General features: G+C 36.7%; 1 protein-coding gene across 1 annotated transcript in view; it reads right to left on the bottom strand.

Moving 5' to 3' along the window:
- Positions 1-975: 975 nt before the first annotated feature.
- Positions 976-20,214, bottom strand: part of LOC119661723 (ubiquitin-conjugating enzyme E2-17 kDa) — a 39,507-nt gene continuing 20,268 nt past the window's right edge. The window contains exons 3-5 of the mRNA XM_038071189.1: positions 12,685-12,716; positions 12,264-12,447; positions 976-2,148 (exon numbers count right to left, since the gene is read on the bottom strand). Coding sequence (XP_037927117.1) covers positions 2,009-2,148; positions 12,264-12,447; positions 12,685-12,716 — 356 coding nt within the window. The 3' untranslated portion in view covers positions 976-2,008. The remainder of the gene's footprint in view (positions 2,149-12,263; positions 12,448-12,684; positions 12,717-20,214) is intronic.

The following is a 20,214-nucleotide window of genomic DNA, read 5'->3' as shown; positions in this document are numbered from 1 at the left end:
GTTTCTTATTATTTATCTTTTGTTTTGCTTAGAAAAACACAATCAATCTACCGGGTTGATTTTTTTTAATTCATTTTTTCTTTTCTCTTATTTTTATAGAAAAAAATTGAAATTATATCAGGTGACATCTCGCTACAAATACACTAATTTATAGGAGCTATCACACATAGAAACAATAAAGAACAATCGTAGTTTTACGCTGGATTGATTTGAGAGAAAAGGATTTGTTTTCTGTTTTTATTCTGTAATGTGTTGTTGACTCGTCGTTTCGTAATAATCTCGTCATTCGTTCATTTACAAACATCATTGCGATTATGATTTCACTGTTGCCGAGAGAAGGTTGTTGCAGTTGTGATTGCAACAAGGGTGATATCTCAAAAATACTATTGAGATTGAGAGTTGTGTGGCCGAGAAAAATACCATATCCCCATACCGCTTTTTCCTGGATATTTATTTCTACAAGTACACGCACATTCACTAGAGGTGGTATCAATGGTAGTTAGTTCCACGTCATTCGAAGATTATCCAAATATCAAATACACTCATGAATAATCGGAGCCATCATTGAATGAGAACGGGGGCTTGACAAACCGAAAAAATCAACCCAAAATTCACCTCTAAATCGCGAATGTAATCTACTCTGGTAGAACAATAGGACACAGAATTTAGGAAGAGAATATGGAAAAGTAAAAATAATGTCTGATTGAGGAAAACCCCGCACTTCAATAACAATTTGAGTAGTCGACCTAAAAATTCAATTCGGAGTACAATACAAACTGAAAACGAACTCGCTAGCCTGATATTTGCAATGTAACTGCTTTTCCGGAAGAAAACAACTGAATACGCCACTCAAATCCAGGTTACACAAAATAGGACAATAAATGACTTTTAGGGCCCTAAGTGGCCTTACGTCTTCGAAAGAGTGAATTATCATGGAAATAATTCGATTCTCAACTAGAAAAAGTATCTCACAACTTCGTTTCAAAATTTCTTTTAAAAAGATTTTAAATAAACACAACAATCATTGTAATAACGCTAATTGATCGCAAAATTAATAAAAAGGACATTCTGGCATAACTTAAATTGGCTGTATATTTCATTTACATTCTATATGATAAAAAAGATTTCCTGCTTAGCATTCCTCGCACTCATTTAATGATTTGATTCTTATTTCGTTACTGCTTATTAATTTTCTGTTTTTTGGGTAGAGCTTTCACGCGACAGTAGTTTAAGACTTTTATTTCTAGTTGCTTTTCATCTATTACGGATTAACTAAATTGGTTCTCTCGATTTTTCATGCTTTACACAAAAGAAAAAAAAATAGTAAAAACATCAATGCACACTCTAGGATCTTTTTAGAGGATGTTCACTTAGCAATTTGTCTAAAACGATTTCTAAATCGACACATGCCCTTGAAGGAGAGTCTTGGAATTGGATGTCGACAGTGTTACGCTACTCATATGCGTAACTAGCGCATATATGAGAAGATGCTACAAACTATTATTGAAAACGTTCAACTGATAGACGTCTATGGAAATGAGTTTTGAATGCGGTAATGTGTATTTGTGGTTACCAAGTTATTTTTTTCCAGTTTTATCTTTGTTTGGTTGATGAAAATTGAATTTGCGTTTTTCTGTTTAATGTTTCACGTATATTAATTAATAGCATTTTAAATTATGTTTAATTTTTTAAATTTTTATTTTTTCCTTCTCTCACATTTTCCTCTTTCTCTCTCATTCTTTTTCTTTATTTTCTCCTCTATATCTGATTTATTGAAATTGTTTTTTAGCTAACTGCCATAGTTCCATTCTCAATGCTTGATGTTACTGTTCTGAGTTGCTGTTGCTGTTCTTGTTGCAATTTGTATTGATGTTTGCTGGTTTGCTTCTGTTGTTTGGTTGGTTGGTTTTGATGTTGTTTTTGAATAATATTTGTAGTAAGAATAATAAGTATAATGTGTAATAGCGTTTATTACATCATGACGGATCGATTGTACAACTGGAACGCATCACATAGCATACTTCCTTGTCCATTCTCGTGCCAATTCATTATATTTTTCCCGATCGGTTTTATATATTCTTGCAATCTCTGGTACGAGGGGATCATCTGGATTTGGATCACAGAGCAGAGAGCAAATTGATAATAAAACTACAAAGAGAAAAATAGATATATTAGATATGATTCTAAAATTGTAATATTTTTGGAAAAGTTCGAGAGTTAGATAACATAATTTGCTCATTCCTAGCTTTTCCCCGAATTCCCTCCAACTTGTTACGCGAATATTGAAACAATCTTATCTCTAAATCCGACATAATCTCCTTAACTTAACGAATGTTTTTACAAAAAACACGTCGACCGCTCGATATCATCGATAGTTTCTGGGAATGTAAGCGTCATCCACCGTTCTGCGACGAATCATTATATGACATTCTATTTATCTGCCATCCAGGTATAGTGGATTCAATTGCATGGCATGATCAATAATTGCTTAGTTGTCTCAATGTGCAACTTATTCATTTCCGCCTCCTAAGCAATCCATATTCAGGTCGAACAATGGAATAGCTCTTTGTTTTGTACTGTCTCAGCTCAGGATACACCATTCCACCATGTAATTTGTTGATTTGACTAGAAACGCTGCCAAGGATATTTTACCCTGTGGGCTGGGATCAACTACTGTGTTCTTTTCACAAACTTATTGAAATTGCCGTAGAATAGCTTTAACTTTTTGATGAAAATTATCCTTCCTACTTGGATTCGTAGACATATTTGTCGAGCTCTATGTGCAATTGAAAATATCGGGACATGGCACAATGCTTTTTTAGATGCCTAACTCAAAATCAGTAGATTGTTCACTACGCTACAATAAATATGAACTACTTTGGGTTTAAAAGCCATTCATCAAAATGGAAACAGAAAAATTCGAGTTCAGATGATACTAATCAGCGATTTTGGCAAGTTGCTACCCTCTAAGTGGCAAATGGCTCTTTTCTCGTTGTGACTTTTAGTCGCTTCTCCCCAAACCTTTCATTATTTAAAAGTTACCTCAACCACACGTGCCGTACGAAACCGAGGTGATTGAGAGTCTTCCATTCGATATATGATAGTTGCCCCAATTTCGGATACCAATTAGTCATGGTTGTTTGTGTTAATCTTTATGATTTTCCGCTGCTGAAGACTTATAATTTGCGCAACTTTAGATGTGATGATAATAAAACTGAAGTGTAGTCTCATCGAAAATCAAATAGAAAGAAAAATAATAATAATTGTTGGCGCAACAAACCATATTGGATCAGGTCCTTGAAGTGTGTTAGCATTACGCTCGATCGAGATAATTGCCCTGATTTGACTAGATACTTATTCGGAGCTGAGTCGACTGGTAGCCGACATCCAGTCAGAAAAAATAATTATGCAAAAAGGAGACTTTGCTGCTCTATCGCATTTTAGCAACATTAAGAGTTGGAAATTCTACCCCATTTGTGTGAAATTCTTGCTTCAATTAGACTATTGCGCTGTCCAAAAGCTAATTTTTTATATTCGATATTTCTAACGAGAAAGGAACAAGAATGGGAGAAAGAAATGTTAGGGGCTAATTTGAACACACGCATGCATCTTACTACAGTCTCCCCCGCCATGTGCTGACCATAATGAATGAATCCTCGACCTAACTCAAAGCCAACGGTATTTCGAACACCCACCGTGAGGGGCGGGGACCTACCGGAAACTGAGTGGCTCAAGTACTTCGAATAAGTGTCCTCAGATAATCGTGAACTGCCCAATGAAATTACACCCTCAAGTATGGAACATAACATACATTTTAATGATTTAGGGGAAAATGCAGCAGGAAAAGAAAAACTGAATAATTAGTTCAAAACAGCTTAGGCACACTGTAAAATACCATTCATTTCCGGTAATTTTTAATGGTGGGGCATCCTAGAGACGCGTTAAAACTATAGCACAATCTGTTTTTTAGGTCTTATTAGTTGATTTGAAACCAGTTGCTACACAATTCCAGAAGGAGAATTAGGCAGCAAGTAGCTTTTTAAAGTTTATTTGCTGCTGGTGGAAAAAAATATTTCGGAAATCAAGCTGATACTGAAAAGAAGGCAAACTGTGATAACACGCTATTTGAAAGATCCTGTTAAATACAGCGAGAAGCACACAGTTGGTCGGGCCATTCTACGGTTTGCTTCAAATTCGATGGTAGTTGCTAGAAATATGACATGAGCAAGAATTGGATTCTCTGGAAAACGGATGTCGGGTTAAAAAATGGATCGAATGGTGGTTGTTATATTACTTTATTTCCGAGCAGCCAACATGGCAAGCTGCAAACAAATTTTCAATAGGATAATGTCCCAATTCATCACGGGTGTCGTGAGCTGATAATTTTGCAAGGAAAAATGTAATATTCTTTCGTGGCTAGCCAGAGGACGGGAGTATACAGCAGTGAATGGGCTAAAATATACGATCGCGGACACATTGTTGCAAATCGACCAGAATTACATCAGAGAATTGTATTTGCCTTTGGTAAAACGGATGTGCAAAGCCCTGAGTAACAAAAGAAAATCTGTTCGCTATTAATCGAAAATATCATGTGCTATATTGTATGGGATATAGTTTGTCGCCTCGATGAGTTCTAACTTTGTTTTTTTTCTCTTAATTTTGTTACGTTTCAGATAGTTGTTATAATTTATAATACTCGTCTATTGGAGTATAAAACACCCAATCTAAGAAACAAAATAAATTGTTGCTGCTATTGAAGTTTTTCATTTTTGTGACGCCATACACTTATTACCGAGAAAATACCAGAGAAACGCGTCCAACGAAGCGGCTGCATCACCCGGGCAGATGATAACTCACAAAGTAACACCAGGCACACACGAGTAACCAAGTTGTGAATTGTATTGCATGTGGGCAAGTTACAGTTGCTCAGTCAAGATGATATTTATTGGCGGAGCTCCAGTTCGAGAAATAAGTTAAATTGTCTACAGCGTGGCTTGTAGCTTCTATATGTTAAGCAACAATAACAATCGCTAATCACAGGATCTTCACTTGCCCAGATTTTAGGGCGTAATGAAGTAACTAATTAAGTTGCACTATGTGCGACAAATAAATTGAACTTGGGTGGTAACCAGGTGACCTAATTTAATAATAACAATAATAATCGTTGTCACAACGATCCATATTGGATCAGGGCCTTGAAGTGTGTTAGAGCACTTCATTCAAGACCCTAACGGTATACTACAGTAACACTCTAGGAGGCAATGTGATCAGCATTGCGCTTGTCCGAGATTATTACCGACCTTCCGTACGAAAGCCTTGTGCTTTAACCACTCAGCTACCCGGGCAATAGTTCAGGGCGCATTTAAGATTTCATCCAATTCGATGGACATGTCAAAGGATGATTTGCGAACCTCTCCACCTCTCTTGAACCAAGTTTACCATCGAGGGAAGCGGCAAATTTAATGCGAACGAACCGATCCTATTAGTAAACCGGGAAAATGATGCAGGAGAACACATAGAGTAATTGTGAAACTTCTGCACAATAAACATATTTATAGAAGCAGAGTCGTAGTGGGTATGCGAAAAAATATTGTATTGTGACTCGATTAGTCACCTATCGGTAGGACATAGATAACACTCGAAAGACCATACCCGAATTCGTTGAAGTTTGGATGTGGAAAGTACTAACTGGCAACTGACCAGTGTGTTATATGCAAATGTAGTATCAGCAATTGGTGCTATTAGGTAAGTGTATTATGACAAACAGAAGAGGACTCAGCGGAATAGCAGTGAATTAATAATTAACAACGGCGTGAGTGTAGTCTAAAATGAAACTTGCCCATAAACAGTGGTTTCAGTTACATTATATTTTGGCGTAACTGTTGAAAGTCCAGAGGGTACCTATTTAAAAATTGCCGGAGAACTTGAAGCAGATCTTTGTTGTGAAATAATGCTGGATGCAATCAACAGGAACTAACACTTTCCACGGTCGTAAGTAACATATCCAGGGAAATAGCCATGAGCCCCAACCTCAGGTAGAAGCATATATGCCAGCAATTCAGCAATATTCCGATAGCTGCGTTAGTTTAATTGGCCAGAACGAAACAAGGCTCAAGTGAACGTTTCCCCTCCCGATCTTACTAAAAAGTTGCAAATTTGTCATCGCCACGCTTGCTATTGCTAGCCTGCCAAATATATATATGACGATCGTTGTCGATATCCAACGTCACGAAAAGATGCATGGTCTTTTGTCAAATGAATGTTGATTTTCATAAAAGAAAAACTCGCCTTTCTTGTTCGGAAAATTAGCCAATTCGTCTACTGTAAATGAAATATTTTTTCGGATAGGCATAAATCAACTCGTTAATGCTTTTATCATTCTATGGAGATAACCTTCCCAAAAATACTTTCGTAGGTGACATATGAATGTCACCTAGATATGAATCCAAGCTAACCTGGTGAATATGTACGTCCAAAGTTGGATCGAATCAGCCAGCGGCGTGTATTCGCTCTATATGAATTGTTCCTTTTCTTCTAAGCCACTAAAATCCAGTGTCGGCCCTTTGGCTCTCGTTATCTCCGCCTCTATTCCTCTCGACTGTTGTCCAGAAAACAGACTGTCCCCATAAACCATATGATCTGCCCACTGCAGCTTCCGAAATTGTCAGTGATGACCTCGTCTCGTTCATCATATAGAAGCTCTACGTCGTACCTAGTTAACCACCATTCTCCCTACTGGGACTAAATTGGCGAGGGAAGACGTTATTGTCGCCCCTAAGCATATAAAACTGTCCCCACGCTCCTAATTGTAATCGTTCATTACATTGTTTTGTTTGGATGGCGTTTTATTTCTGGTTAGTACGTTAGTCTATACTTGTTCATTTTTAGTTCGGCTTGATTCACTTCAATGTCAAATTTGAACAGGACTTCTTCGGCGAAAAAGTTTGAAGGGAATTGTCTCTTTTTGGTCAAAGTTTTTTATTTGAAGTCAGAAATACTGTATTCCGGCAGCCCTTTGCACTAATGAAGGGTACAATGAACCACTACGGTCTCACCTCATATATGACCTTAAATAAAAAACGTCAGCCAAAGCCGGAAAATGTTTTTCTAATTTCTTTCTTGTGTTGAACAACTACCTAACAAGTAACCTTCAAACTTCAATTACCAGTAAACAGTATAGAAAACTCCATGCTCTAATGAGAAAAGGCTTTTTGAAAGAAATATAAAATAGGAAAAGACGTAGCATAGTCTTGAGTGGAAGATTTTTTTTTTAACACGAACGAATAGTCAATTTAATACTAATATGCTAGAAAACAAAGTAAAGTTTTTGAAAACAGGTGTAATTCACTTCACGATAATGCACGGCCGCACATGGTACAGATAATTGCAGTATGTATTCAAAAACTAGGCTGGGAAATGAATTCACATCCACCATACAATTCAAATCTTCCTCATCTGGCTTTCATATATTTGATCGCCTTAAGGAGACAATATGCGGCAAAAACTCCGACTTTAACGAGGAAATTAAGAATCAGATGCAAATGTGATTCCGAATGTAATCAAAAGATTTTTAGCAAGTTAAAAGAAAGAGGGGACAAGGATATAAGTATTGGAGGGAATTATATCAAAAAATAATCAACATTTTGTTCTGATTGTATTAAGCTCTTTTGAACGAAATAGGTCACTGATTTTATGTAGTTACGCAACGTTAATTGGGATATGATAATTTCAGAATCATCAATTTCCACTTTTTACTGCAATTTGTTTTCGCCTGAAGTCCGCTTTCTTTCTCCGCTGATTAACTTTCCGCTTTGAGTTTTAGCCTCCTTCGGTTTGCTTTAAAGTTTACGTGTTCTAATCTTCTTCCGATTCATTTCGATAACCACTTCCCGACCTTTTTGTTCTGGTGTTCAGTTAATTCTTTCTATGTACATACTTTCCTCATGACAATTATGCAATGGACTATAATGGAACCCCTCTTTTTTTACTGTCTACTCCTATCAGGTTGTTACTTTAATGAAAACTAGTTGTCATGGTATCTAATCAGAGGTTGATGTTTGTGAACCTTGCGCCAGTTTTGCATATTTTGGGTCTAGAAAATATTGTACTCTAAGTCGTGATTTCGACCCAGCCCAAGGTCTGGCTAATAGGCTTAAACTGTGAATTTAGAATTTACTTTATTCTCCCTATTTCAGTCCTTATGACCAATTTATTTTTTTAGGATTTTTTGGTCTCCTATTTATGTATCCCTTCACTTCTTACTTTCTCCGTCGATTTTATTCCGTATCTTGTTTCCAACTTTCCTACTTAACAATAAATCACTGCTTTAGGCTTATCACTTGCACAGCATAAGTGTGATGATAATAAAGCTACAACAATCTCATTTAAAATCGGAGAAAATAAAGATAAGGAAAACTATGTGGAGGCTTTATACTCCCGGAAATAGTGACTAGGGAACATGAGTAATTACTTCCATAATGTAGCTTTGAAGTTCACAGTGTTTATGACCCGAAATAAGTTTGTAAGATCAGCTTTATATGCCGCTTGATCTGAAACTAGCAGTGCGAGCAATTCATATTTTTCGGTTTTTATTTCCGATATGAAATCAAAGCATAAATAAATTTTATGTTGCAGTATTTTAAAGAGTTCTTGGTCCATTTCAATGAGCAAGAAGAACAGAGAGCCTCGCGTGTTTGGAAGTGGAACATGAATAATTACTTCCTAGCCCCTAACTAGGTTTATAGGCTGCTTGACCTGCTCCGCTATCTCTTCTATTAAAACTTGACAATATCTTTTTTTTTTCGAAAAAACTATTTGGCAGAGACTGCCCATCTTACAAAAAAAGAATTCTTTCCCGACGCGAACTCATGATCAAAATAGTCACATGTTCGACGAAAACGTTTACTCTTCATATGAGTGGGGTGATCTGATGAGTCAGCCAACAAATCTTAAAGTTAAAAAATGATCTGAAGCGATTCTCTCTTTCAACGTGGCCGACATCCCTGAAATTGTCTTTTCCATGATTCAATTTCTTCACGTGAGTAATCTTTGCAGATAACCAGCATCTTTTGGACCAGATATGCGTAAATATGTACAAGATTACAGCGGTTTGCACGAGGCCATGGCCTATAGGGAACTACGCCGCCAAACTTTGCATATTCGAATTTGTGGGGAGGATGAAGCTCTAGCTCTAGGACTAGGCTACCGACAGTAACTAAACAACCGTTTGGGTACCTGAAAGAAATCTTATTGCAGGGTAGGGGAGCTGCTATACTTCGCAGACGTTGCAAGCTGGCTCTAAAAATCTGAATTGGCTAAGTTCTGTTTCTCTTGCCTACCTTACTTCACCTTTGTCATTCAACAGGATATCATGTTAAACATGGTAACTACGGGCGAAGATAAGCGTAACCCTTATTTGTGACGGCTTCATTTTAAGGTGATGTGAATATATCGTCAAACATTTATTACTAATTTCCATTTAGAAATACTCCGGGATAGCTGCTTTGTCCCCTTGCAAGCCCTTACCACGTGAGGGTAAAATCACAAATGACTACTATGAAACAAGCGCCCTCTATCCGCAAAAAAATGTGTAGGAATGCGCAGTAGCAATATACGTTGACAGTGTCAGAGAAGAGCTCGCAGGCAACGTGTTATAAAAAAAAATAGAAAATGTTGCTTACCTAGTTTCTGATGCTGAGGATTTTGATGTCCACCTTCCATGAAATCTATTATTCCTTTTCATAAATTAAAGAATTTCAACAGTAATGAAGGTTATTGCCCTATCACATTTTTTTGGTGAGAGACAACACAAAATCCTACTTGTTTAGGCATTCAGACATTCACCTACGAGGAAGTTAAGAAGGCATGGTTGAAAATAAATTGAAGTCCAGGCGATTTTTTTGGATTTTAAATTAGAATACAAACAATGGACTCGATTAAGCATTTATCGCAAATATCAGCATTAGACACCTCGAAATGTGATATTGAGCAATCGCAGGTAAAGTCGTTTATTGACGAAATGTTTACCGGACTCTGATTTCAGCAAGCGAAGGGACGTTACACGTGAAGTTTACTACTCTCAAAGGCTTCATTGCTAGACAAACTGATTCGAACATCATCTCAACCATAGTTAAGGAAAGGGAAGGGAAACCATAATATTACATCGCTTAATATGTAAACATGACCCTGTGTCGATTCTCATATCCTAGTTGCTTACTGCAAAAAAGTTTCAACTAATTTTCAATAAAACTGTCTTCTATTTGCTTGCATTGCTGTCAATCAGAATCGGATTTGAAATTGATCCAGTCCCAAGGTAACTGAATCTACTTTACCATTAGCATTGCATGTTCTCTGGAAATCCTGTCACTATACAATTGGATTATTCGCTTCAAATCATCCTGCGACTATTTGCAATATTAACACTCTTCCTTCCATTTTGCACCAACCATTCTCACGCTTGATCTATTCACTGTCATTCTCAATTTCTAGCCAATTTATCTTCTCGCATCTGACCTGACGTTGCTCGAATCATCAGCGAAGAACCATTGATTTATTGTAAACAAAAATTGATTAGAACATGAAGGAATTGCGGCAACATTGGTACAAAATAATCGCAATGAGAAATTGGAAGTAAGACGATTGAGCACATACGAAAAGCTAATTAACAACATAATTGACTTAAGAAAGATTCTGGAAAATTCTTTGCTGCAAATTCCAAGCAAAGTATTGTAATTTTTCTAAGACGGATTTTAAGCTTTCATCCATATAATCAAACTTATGTCATGAAGAATTGTAAGCGGCAGGGGACTTGTGTAGCACGCTGTGTGAAAAGCGTAACATTTTCATTCATTGGATACGTTAAGTCGTAAAAGTTACTCGTGCGTACATAGTTTTAAGCTTATTATGAAAGAATGAAAGAAAACCTTGGTCAAGAGCAACGAGATAGGTATAAAGAATCTTCCACCCAACTTTGAACGATTCTAAGTTAATTGTTGATTCAACTTTAACATACTTTTCTATCTAAAATCTAGTCTATGTATTTTGTTATTTTCTATTATCAACAATTTTTTCATTCGACTAGAGATTTGGCTCTTAACCTACCTAGCATTTGCGCAGGACTTTGCACATTGAATATCTAACGTATGTCAGAGAAGCGAGACTTTAAACATGGTAGATTATACCCTTTCAACCCTTTTCTCTGTTTATTGCCGATAGTACCGCCGCAGTAAGAGTAACGTCGGAATAAACTTTAAGTGTAATTTTCCAACTAGGAGTGGCACTTGGATTATAATTAAACCAACTCAGTCGGTCATTTCAATTTATCTACTAGAAATTACATTGCCCTTCAACCATTTACCTTTCCATCGTTTACGTATACTTGAAAAAATACGTTTACTTCATAGAAATAATTTCTCCTATAAAAATAGCTTTATCTCAGTACCGAAAACAAACAAGTAAAAAACTTACAGCACCTATTCCTAATTTTTTCCGTATCATAAGTATAGCAATTTGCGTTAAGGTCACAGCGAAATCGTCGAATGAGATAGCGCCTAATACTTGACGAGATAAAACAATTTGGTCTTTTTTTTCTAATTAACTTAGCGTAAATAATGCTACAAGACTACCGGGACCATTCAATGCGGCAGTGAAAATATAAATTTATATTGGAAGTGCTTTGATAATCAGCAATTGTAACCGCAAACGCAATAAGTTACTTAGCGTAGAAATGAAACCGATAAAATGCTTGTAAAGTATGTGTAAGACAATGAAGGCCTGATCGATTTCTGTTGGGTTATTCATAGCTTTATTTGCCTTTCCGACTTTCAATCGTGAAAACTACTCATATGTAAATATAATTATTAAGTTTAGTGAGAAAATGATTTTAAAACAAATGCGAGATATCGATTGGTAGATTCGCATCAAAATTCATCAGAGAAAACAGATATATCCCAAATATTAAACAAACTAGTGTGTATGCCACGCTAAGCATTACAATTATGCACTTCAACTATAAGTCAGATATTCTCCGAGCTAGAAATCTCGCACATAAATCAGATAGAGAACTGTACATGCCAAGTGTTGTATCGATGATATCGTATCGCAGTTCGAAGATTGAATTATTCCGACATCACTTTGCCTATCAATCATTCCATTATCTTTCGAGCATAAATTTATTACCAGTGATTGGAGCAAATTACATTATACCATTCAAAACTCTTTGTCTTTTCCAAATAAAAATAATAAAATGAAGAATATTTGTTTACCTTTTGAAATTGTTAATGCTGGCGACCACTGAGATCTTAATATATCGAGACAAATTGATCCATTACTGTTTATATTGGGATGGTATATACGTGTTGTAAAAGCCACTTTTGGTGGTTTGAATGGATAATCTGTTGGAAAATGAATTGTAAGGAAAAATACACCACCCTGGTACGGACTGTCAGGCTAAAAATTAATTGGGGGTTTTTCGAAACTTTAGCAATAATACAATAATAAGTATATTTTATATAGAATAATTTCATTTACTAGAATATTTAGCATTGAAAATATTTAAATAATTATGAAATTGCAGTGAGTTTTCTTTGAATGAAATTTTACAAAATTGGATGTACGAAGGTCTAACGTATCCTTAGAAAAATACTTTCAATACTATATATTCGTAAAATCAGAAATGATGCTTACCGGTCCCATTATTGTTGCTTGCCAGTGAAATACTAAAAAATAAAAAGAAAAAATATATTAGAATCGTCTTTACTTAAATACATGAAGGAAATGAAAGATCAATAGCCTAAAAAATACGAGATGGTTTATGTTTCCAGAAATATCAATAAAGCTTCTGCACAAATCGCCAGACATATTCGCTACTTTCGTCCATTTGAAAACAATAATGCAGTCTCAATTTTATTAAGGCGAATAGTATCTTGCAGAAATGCAGTGCTTTAAAATGATAATTTACAAAGAGGGTAACTTTTTGAAACCAGTTTAAAAATCAGAGGATCCTGTTTTAAATGCAACTAAACTTCGATTATTCTGAACGCCCAAGGCGTAAGTGTTTATCATCATTAGCAATATAAGTTCAGTATTCTTAGTTACACATTTTGTGATGCTAAACACCCTGAAGAGAAAGCCAGAGAGGGCTCAGGGGTTTTGATTAAGCGTGAACTCAAACCAAAGTTGGGCAAAATCGTAATCATGATTACGTGATTGTAATCATAATCAAGCTTTCATGATTATGATTGTAATCACGTAATCATTCAATCATAATCAAGTAATCATAATCGTGTGTCCTACATTTCCAAACGCGATTAGCTGATCTCGTTATTTAATAAAGAGTATATTTGTATGATTTCCAGCTGAGATGAGTTTAAGGAGATGATATTAAGGATGCTTTGCGATATTTGGTGCTGTTGATGGCTTCGATTTTTCTCGTCAGCCATAATGGATGACTAGAGGGAATAAAATAGGTAATCATATAAGAGGCGTTAAATTTCTGGACAGTTACTGATCACGGTCTTTCAAGGCGGAGGGGCAGTATTCTGCATAATGTTCTTGAAAATTTGGTGGATTTGGGGCCAACGACCATTCGGTATGCAAAACAAGGCAGAATATTGCCTGGTGTATTGGCAGGATATGCGTTTTAAAATAACTATTATTAAATTATGTATGGCTTAGGCAATTGCTTTTGTTCGCCTCATACAACAGGCACACTGACGGTTATATTTGCTTAATATAACCAGATTGTGCATGAGAAAAATATTCAAAAAATTCGGTTGCCATTATTTTTTTCTTATACAGAGCGTATCTACACTTGGCTAACCCGCAACAGGAACAAATGGGGAAGAACAAATGGATCCTGTTTACAAGCCGAGGGTACACTGCGTATCGAGTCCGTTACGGGCGGGGGTCCAGAAAGATACACACTATATCGACTCCCCAGACATGTGAATGGAGGGTGCAAAATTCTTTTTCATAAAAATGAATGAAAAGGCTCAATTAATACTTTTCGAAACTGGTTCCATATTTGATATCGAGTGAAATATATGGGGATGAAGGCGCAAAATATGACCATCAAAAAGTGTAACAGGTCTGGTTCTCAGAACCTATCCAACCGAAAAATCTGAAAAAAATCAGTGGTCCATCTCTACGAAATCTAAGCCTCAAAATACATCCGGTTCCAACATCTGCACAAATAAAGTTAATAATAGTATATTTCCACATTTTAGAAATTTATCCGCCAAACCCCTTATGTCCATTCCAGAAGTACAAAATTTGGCATGGATGTAGATGGATTGAAAAACGTGCATTGAAGTTTCTTATATAAGATGAACACAAAACCTTTACACCCGAAGCGCGAGCTTGCGGTATTCCAACTTGTTATAAGATCCTATGGGTCCTATCTAAGTCATACGAACCTACACATTTTGCTTGATCTAAGGATGTTACCTAATTTTCTGTCTTAAAGAGAAATGTGGGGTAAAACAAATTGTTAGTATCAATAGTAATTAGCAATACAATGTATAGATCGCTCACTCTCTTATGGTCCACCCAATATCAGAAATAAAATCAGCTTCGAAAAGTACTACCCACATGACATATGAAAAAAAATTTACACCTTTCTTTCGTATGTATTGCGAGTCCCCACAAACTCAACACAAAAATGGTGCAATTTGCTATATGTAGAGGGATTCACACAACCTTGAAAAATAAAAGTATTCCAGCAAAGAGGCCGCCTTCGCAATCAAATCCTTCTTGAAAGAAAAACTCAAAATTGTGCCTCTATAGGAGTTTTCAGTCTCGGTCGTTGCTAATAAATTAGTCATCAAAGACAGACAAACAGAAATTCAGTTGTTTTTAAAGCGACTTTTTTTTATATCAGCACAAAACGTTTTTAGGTTTCCTGTTTCAATTTACATAACTCTCGAACGCATGCGCCCATAAATTCAATCAACAACTAAACCAATTCTTACTTACTCTCTACTCTACTCTCTCTCTAATCCACTAAATTGGTGATTAAAATATTTGCAAATCATTTAACACTTGCACAGAGCACAAACAACCCTCCTAATGGTAACTGCGGTGATTTCATATGATTCCATGATTATATAATTATCCATGATTAGCGGTGATTACGATTTCATGATTGCAATCATAATCATGGCCGGTGATTAGGTACACAATCGCGTAATCACAAAATCACGCTCTTTTCTGATTATAATGACAATCATAATCATGATCACGGTTTTGCACAACTTTGACTCAAAAACTATCCACTAGAAATACAGTAAGGATTTCATTCAAGGAAACTCATAAGTGCCAGCAGCTCCACCTGGGGTACACTGGCGAATCCTGGACGACAGTACAACTCAGCTAGATTGTGTGAATCCGAGAAATCCCTCCAGCAGGTCTACAGACCATCTTTCTTCTTCCGGTGAAGAATATTGTGCCACAACCTTGCAACATGTCACAGGTCTTCCACTATACCCTGGTTGGAAAACCCACTCTTTTGAAGCTCGGCCCACGTGCAACCTAGACCGTGAAAATGCACAGATTTCCCGAAATTTTCGTTGAGGATGTTACTATTGCCGTACGTTTTCGCTGTCCAACATCCGGAATCACGTAGTCTGACAGCACTGTACAGCGTATTTGTTGTGGAGATCCAAGGAGAGGAAATTTAGATGTACATTGAATGCATCTCGCGGACAGGACTACGGAGCCACAGTAACAGCTGCACAACCACCTGTGCACCTTTGAATCCTAATAAAGTTGGTTCTAGCGTTCTTCGTGAGCTAGGATGGAACGAACCACAGCTGGGTACATTCAGAGAACCATCATTGATCGAAGACCCATTCTTCAAAAAGGCCTTCTGGCAGACTTAGAAAGCTATATAGGTCTTCCCAACTCTCAGTCTTATACTTAATCTCCAGGATCATCCCCAGATTTTTTACGTTGCAGCAATGGATCAACCTTTGTCCATTCATCATATGTATTTGGTTCTAGTGTAGCGGCCACTCAGCCTTGCTAATTATCTTGAGTGTTTTCTACGGATTTGCCTGATACTTGGTGAAAGATGACCTCTCCATAGTCGTCCTTGAGTGGATGTTTAGAATGTGGATCTTTAGTACGAAAGATGGGAAGCTAATTGGTCGTCCAGGAGTCATGGCGACTTCTTTCCACTTCCGGTATGAAAACCACACGCGCGTGTTTTCAAAAGCGGAAAATGTCTGGAAGGTGAGAATGCGTCCACAAGATCGCAAGATCACAAACTTTAGACCAACCAATGAAAAAGTTAGTGCACTTTCAATCAAAACCACATTTTCAACCTTTGGATCATTAACATATATGCTCCAACGGAAAGACAAGGACCACTCAGTAAAAACCGAATTCTGTAGTTGCTTTGAGTCGGTATATGGTTTATTGCCCTCAAACAACGTCCAGATAGTATTCAGCAATTTCGACGCAAAGACCGAAAAAGGACTTGTTCACTTTTCCACTACCTAATTAACGAGAACAGAGACAGGCTTGTTTCAACTGAATTGATCACGTCTTCATTGAGAAGCGAGCTGCATTTAGCATCCTGGACGTACGCTCATACCGGATAGCAAATAATGAAAGTAGTAGCTCACCTCCAGCTATTAAGTTTGATATTAAAAGAAAGAAGAAGAAGAAATAGCATCAAAATATATCTCTGCGCAAAATAAACGAATGGTTCGTCCAATGGTGGCAGCAGGTAATCGATCACAAAACCGACAGCGATAGCAACCGACAAGCGCCAAACGGGAAAAATACAAAAATAAAAACATATAAATGACTAGATCTGCAGATTGAATGAACAGCAGCAGGGTTCCAGCCCACAACTATATTTTGCACGGACACAGCCAGGAATCTTATTGAGAACATAAAGCAGACAAATAATTGACGGGCTCAATATTTTGAAATTCAGAGGCAAGTAAAGAGACGCAAGTGGAGTTGGACTGAAGATAATGGGTCATCGCACTCTCCCTACCTGCATGAATGGACAAAATATCGAAGGTTTTGATTAATTTATGTACACTTGAGAATGTTCTAAAAACGTGGAGAAACAGACCATACTTCATGAGTTCAAAAACACTATTCGTTCTAAAAAAAAACGCCAGAAGAATAGCAAAAAAGTGCCATTTTTGAGACCTAAAGATGTTACAAAGTGCTGTCAAAAATAATCAAAATCCCCTCAGCTCGAAGTGTAAAACTCTTCCATTTGCACGTAACGTTTAATGTACATATACATTTAGCATGTTACACTTTTCACTTCAGTGTTTTGGTTGGAAGTAAATTTACACAAAACTTTGAGCTACTATAACTTTCTGAATAATGGTTGAATTTTCACCAAACTTAGTAGTATCATGTTTTATGTCACAGCATTTATTATTTCTCATTTTATGACTCTAGGATGAACTCAAGAGGGTTTACAATCAATTATCAAAAATTATAGTAATATACCAAAGATATAAAAGTAACTTTATTTGAGCAGATATCGGTATGCAGGGAGATTTTTTGTTTGGGTAGTTCCTGACAATGGCCTCGTAAAATAAGCGATCAGTTGTAAGCGCTTTCCCCTCCACAACTAAAGTCAAAGCTAATACCGGTCCCGGAAAGTACTAATCAAATTCTTTCATTTGATACTCCTCATGATCATATTTGGTGAAAAAAAATACACCCCGCTTTTTGCATGGAGGATGTTACTCATGTCACTCGCGGACGTTCACATTTCAAACCTGGTCATCAAATTTTGTATCAATAGACAATGAATTGGTTATAATAAAGTTAAACCAAACTACAAAACCTTATTAAATAAGATTAAAAGGTATGACCGACACACCAGGACACGAAACTTATCCACGAGTCTGTTAAGGATCGTAAGAATCGTCTGATATTGCTACGAAACTGTCTAAAGACGATGGGTTTGGTAGTTTCGGAAAACGGGCCCTTGAAGTAACTAACCCGTTTCGCACCCTTGCACTCCGCCCCTTTGCAACCAATCTAAAAACTAATATCGGTTTCGGAAAGTGCTTATTGAGACCTTTCATTTGATACTCCACAAGATCATGCTCGGTAAACAAAAAAATTAAACGCCCCTTTTGCATGTATAGAATCCCTTCTTACTCACTGTATGCAATGGGATTCACAAGTCACATTTTTTAGCAAATCTCGTAACAATAGGAGTAGTCGTTTCTGAGATGATATATGTGCCAGACCGACAGACAGACAGTAAACCGATTCTAGTAAGGTTTTGTTTAAAAAAAAAGCATTACGTACCAGAGCAAAAAAAATCTCGAATACGAATTTTGAACAACAAAGATCGCAAGACAACCCACTGCCATTTAGCATAAAATCACTTCAAGCTCTCTTCAGACAAGCTTTCCACGGTCTGTCGAAGTGAATCATAAGAATGGTCGTTGCCCTGTGCCTATAAAATGTTTATACTACAATAAAAAAGTTTCCAGCCAATGTTCATTTACTCGGTACTTAGTTCAATGATGAAAACATTGAACCGCCTTATGTTCCACAAATAAGTAAAAATGCTACGGTTAAATTAACGTATGAACTTGAATGTTCACAGTAAAATCCTATATGGAGGAACAATACTCTCCTATGTTTCCAGGAGGGTATATTTTGGGCAAAAAAATGGTAAAATCTTTTACAAGAGCTACTCAAAGTAAAACGGTTATTCTTTCGTTTTGATATGTATTTTCATGATAATTCCCGACTCCAAAGATTTTAGATGAATCATTTTGAAACCACATAAACAACACTTTGAACCGGGTACATGTATCGACTCATGAGTTCAAAGAAACGAAAAATACAAGAAAACAATAAGAAACGTGACGTGTTTTACACAATATTCTCGTTATGAAAATATGTATATTAGCGCGGGAGAGAGGAGAGACGATTCAGAAAAAATTACCCTCCAAATTTGAACACCAAATCCTTGAAACATTAATATATTTGAAGACAGAAGTTTTAATAAAGGAGAAAGGTACAGAACTATCATTTTTAAAATACCCACTCAATTACTCATAGCTCAAAAGGAATCCAAATCAATTTTCACTCGCATAACGAGCGCATCTACTATGCAAGAAGCAGCTGAGAAGAAACTCAACAATGACAATTTTTTACGTCCATTGTTCCATGAAAAACTCGACTCTATAAACATTGAATCAAAGCACGAGGCAAGAAGAAACTTACTACAATATGAGAATGAGGCCTTGAAGAGTACGGTTGCTTGGTTCGCTCTACGTTTTCAAACAAACGTAAATAAAAGAATCAATACACCACGTGAGGCGATGACCTAGAAAACTTGTGTAATACATTTCCAGCAGCGGTATGGGGAAAACAAATGCTTTTTTTGTAATGAGGATAATTGCTTTGCTTCTTGTACGTCAATCTTTGATTTTCTCGTGGTTCTATATTTTCACCTCAAACACAAATGAGCTAACTTCACTATGGAATTCGTTGTTGTATACTTTCGCTCAAATACAAACGAATTAGCCTCTACTTCGTTGAGTTCTACCGATGAACATTATGGAAAACAATTTTTCAGCAACGCGTAATCTGCAAATCCAGCACAGATTATTACCCAAAACATAAAATTCCATCCTACCCTTGAATAAATCTATTTGCAATGCAAACGGCCTCTTCCACAAAATATTCACCTACACCGGAAACGCTTGCTACAATATATTTTGAGTTGATTGCCTCATTTCGTCGTTCCATCTACGAACGGATCAATGAACTACCACATAGTAACCATAAGCGCGTAAACAGCACGAACATCGATTTCATTCATGACATTGTTTCAAATTTCCATTTGTATTTTTACTTCCTATCATTCAATGACTCCGACGAAAAATTGCTTCCTCAAGTAGGCGAAAAGCTTTTCCTCGGTTATCGCAGGAATTGCCATTTATTGTTCTTCCTTTTCGCGTGTTGTACATTTCGCCTTTGCCCTAACCCTTCGTCCGCTTCGAATTAGCAACAACTTCTCAAAGAAATGCCAGAAAGTATCCAAATAAATTTGCATGGACGTTGGGCAAGATACACATGTCGTTGGCCTAAAAATAAAAAGTGCCGGCTGCTTGGCCGAAAATATTAAAAAAATCTCGTTTAAACTGACATTATTAAACGACTGAAGAAGTGAAAATCGTCCTCATCGTTCGTCATCTTTGTTTTATTTTC

The sequence above is a fragment of the Hermetia illucens genome, chromosome 1, assembly GCF_905115235.1.
Source record: "Hermetia illucens chromosome 1, iHerIll2.2.curated.20191125, whole genome shotgun sequence".
NCBI lineage: Eukaryota > Metazoa > Arthropoda > Insecta > Diptera > Stratiomyidae > Hermetia > Hermetia illucens.
Note: the sequence above shows the minus strand (reverse complement) of the source record. Positions and strands in the feature narration are given on the sequence as shown.